We start from the raw sequence: 2,771 nt of genomic DNA on the forward strand, positions 1-2,771 counted from the left end.
TCCAATGCCCATTTCATCACTCATTGAGAAGCATCTAGACTATGTAGGATTGATCGTAGCAGATACTGAGTCGTGACGACGACTATGTGAGCCTAAAAATGTGGTCTGAGCTTCCGAGCCGTAACAACTAGTGCCAAGAATAATTTCTCGATCTTTGGATATCTAGTTTCCCCATCGAGAAGAGCTTTAGAAGTGTAGAATATCGGTAGTTGGGCCCCCAGTTCTTCTCGTATGAAGGCATAGCTCACTCCTACCTTCGACACTGCCAAGTAAATGTATAAGTCTTAGAAAGCTCTTTCACACTCATCATCCCATTTGTCTCGTTGTGCCCTTTTGATTGCTTTGAAAAAAGGCTTGCATTGATTGGCGGACCGTAAGAGAAAACGGTGAGGACGGTTGCTCGTCCGGTCAAGCTTTAGGTCTCCTTCAAGGTAGTTGGAGATTTTATCTCTAGGATTGCTTGGGTTATGCTTTGATTCCTCGTTGGGTTACTAGGTACCTTAAGAATCTACTTGAAGATACTCCAAATGTACATTTGGTGGGATTGAGCTTCATCTTGTACTTTCTAAGGATGTCGAAAGTTTCTGCCAAGTTGCCGATGTGGTCTGATCGTTGCTTACCCTTTGCCATGATGTCGTCGACGTAGACCTTCATGGTTACTCTAGTTTGCTTCTTGAACATCATGTTTACCAATATTTGGTAAGTGGCTCTTGCATTCTTAAGGCCAAAGGGCATGACGTTGTAGCAGTAGGTGCCTCGCTTGATGACAAACACAGTTTTCTCCTTATCGGGTTCGTTCATGGCTGTTTGGTTGTAGCCAGAGTATGCGTCCAAGAAACTTAGCAGTTGGTTACCAGAAATTGAATTTATTAGTGGATCAATTCGGGGAACTAGATAAGGATCATTTGGGCATTTTTTGTAGAGGTTGATGTAGTTTTTGCAAACCCTCCATTTGCCTTTCTTTTTCTTCATTCCTAGCACGATGTTGGCAAGCCATGCTGAGTGTGCCACCTCTTCTATGAATTCGGCCTCCACTAGGTTGTCACTTTCTATTACGATGATTGCCACCTGCTTGGGTGCAAAATGTCTTCTCTTTTGGATCATCGGTTTGGTAGCTGGGTCAACATGCAGCTTATGGCAAGCTATCTTGGAGTTGATGTTGGGCATGTCGAAAGGTGACCACGCGAACAAATCATAATTTTTCTTAAGAAAAACTGTGAGTTCCTCATTTTTCTTTCGGGCTAAGATGTGAGCCGATTCTAGCAGTTTTCTCTGGTTGCTGGGGATTAAGAATGATGTGTTTGGAATCCTCTTGGGGTTTCCATCCCATCTCGTTTGCTGACATGTTGATTTGGATGCCATCTTCTTGATCTGTCAGTTGTAATTGCTATTTAGCAGCTTCGTCGTCCCTTTGGACCTCGGTGGCCTTTACGAGGGTAAAGGTCTTCTTTTTGACCCATTTAATATTTACACCGTGCATCATCAAGATACGGCTTGGTCAGACTTGATTTTTCCGACTTCTTATCCCAGGATGCGGAATCGAATTTTCTGATATTTGACGAAAATGATGGCGTCCAGCTTTATCAGCCAAGGTCGTCCTAGAATCCCATTGTAAGGAGATGGGTCGCTTACTATCGTGAACTTCTGCTTTGAGACAACTGGCGATGTTTTCACATCAAGTGTGATGTGGTTGATGGCATTCGAGATATGCCCGTTGAGTTTGGTAAGTACCTCCGTTTTGCGTATGATTGTGCTTTCCAGGCCCATCTTCTGAATTGCTGAGAGCTGAAGTAGGTTGACTGCACTTCCATTGTTAGCCATCATTTTTTCGACTATAACGTAAGCTAGTTGGACAGATACCACCAATGTGTCGTCATGCGGAAAATCGACGTCCTCGGCATCCTGCTCGGTGAAGCCAATAATGAGTCCAGGTTGGGTGTTGATTGCCTGGACCTGTGAGATTAGCAGAGCCTGCTAGATCTTCCACTTCTTAGAATTGTTGGTGGCCCTCAAGTGCTCAGATTTGACGAAGATGCCATTAATCTGAATAGTCTTGTGGGCAGCTTTTTGTCGACATCTACGTTTCTTCTAAGTCGCATAGCTGGCTTGTCCAAGTATCTATCGACCTTGCCTTCCTGCACGAGCTTATCTAGGTAATTCTTCCAAGTGTAGCAATCATCAGTTGTGTGGCCGAGACATCGGTGGAATGTGCAGTACTTGGAGTGGTCCAACTTGCAAGTATCTCCTCTCGATTGTTTCGGCAGCTTGAACCATGGTTCACTCTTGATGTTGCGAAGGATTTGGTAGGTTGGGATCGAGAACTTAAAATAGTTCTTAGGCATCGGGCTTCCTTTAATCGGGGATTGGTCCTTTTGCTTGGCCACCTGCCTACTTTTATTATTGTACTGTTTTCCATCCTCATTTTTTTTAGCTACTACCGATTCTTTTTGAGGTTGCTCAGGTGCCTTGTCTTCTCGTCGAGCCTCGTACCAAAGTGCATGCTTCTCTGCCAGAATGAAAGAGTCTAGTAGAGTTAGATCTTCTTTCATGATCAATTTTCTAGATAACTATTGCTTTGCTGGGAGCATCTTTTGGAAGGCTGCACTTGCTATCGAGTCGTCGTATCCAACTATCTTCGCTTTCATTGCTTTGAACCTTTTCATGTGGTCGTGGAATGATTTATTTGGATTCTTTTTCACATTGAACAAATGATCGGACTTCTTCTTGATAAAGTGGTAGGATGAGTATTCTTTGGTGAAAACCAAGGAATG

The 2,771-nt window shown here is 43.7% G+C and overlaps 1 protein-coding gene across 1 annotated transcript; it reads right to left on the reverse strand.

Moving 5' to 3' along the window:
• Positions 1-1,521: 1,521 nt before the first annotated feature.
• Positions 1,522-2,274, reverse strand: LOC103931007. The gene is made up of 2 exons (XM_048588845.1): positions 2,218-2,274; positions 1,522-1,953 (listed from the first exon to the last, which is right to left on the reverse strand). Exons 1-2 carry the CDS (start codon positions 2,272-2,274, stop codon positions 1,522-1,524), a joined length of 489 nt encoding a protein of 162 aa, XP_048444802.1.
• Between the last annotated feature and the right edge of the window lie 497 nt (positions 2,275-2,771).

Source organism: the organism of the source record quoted next, unplaced genomic scaffold (genome assembly GCF_019419815.1).
Source record: "Pyrus x bretschneideri cultivar Hongxiangsu unplaced genomic scaffold, Pyrus_bretschneideri_v1 Contig29, whole genome shotgun sequence".
NCBI lineage: Eukaryota > Viridiplantae > Streptophyta > Magnoliopsida > Rosales > Rosaceae > Pyrus > Pyrus x bretschneideri.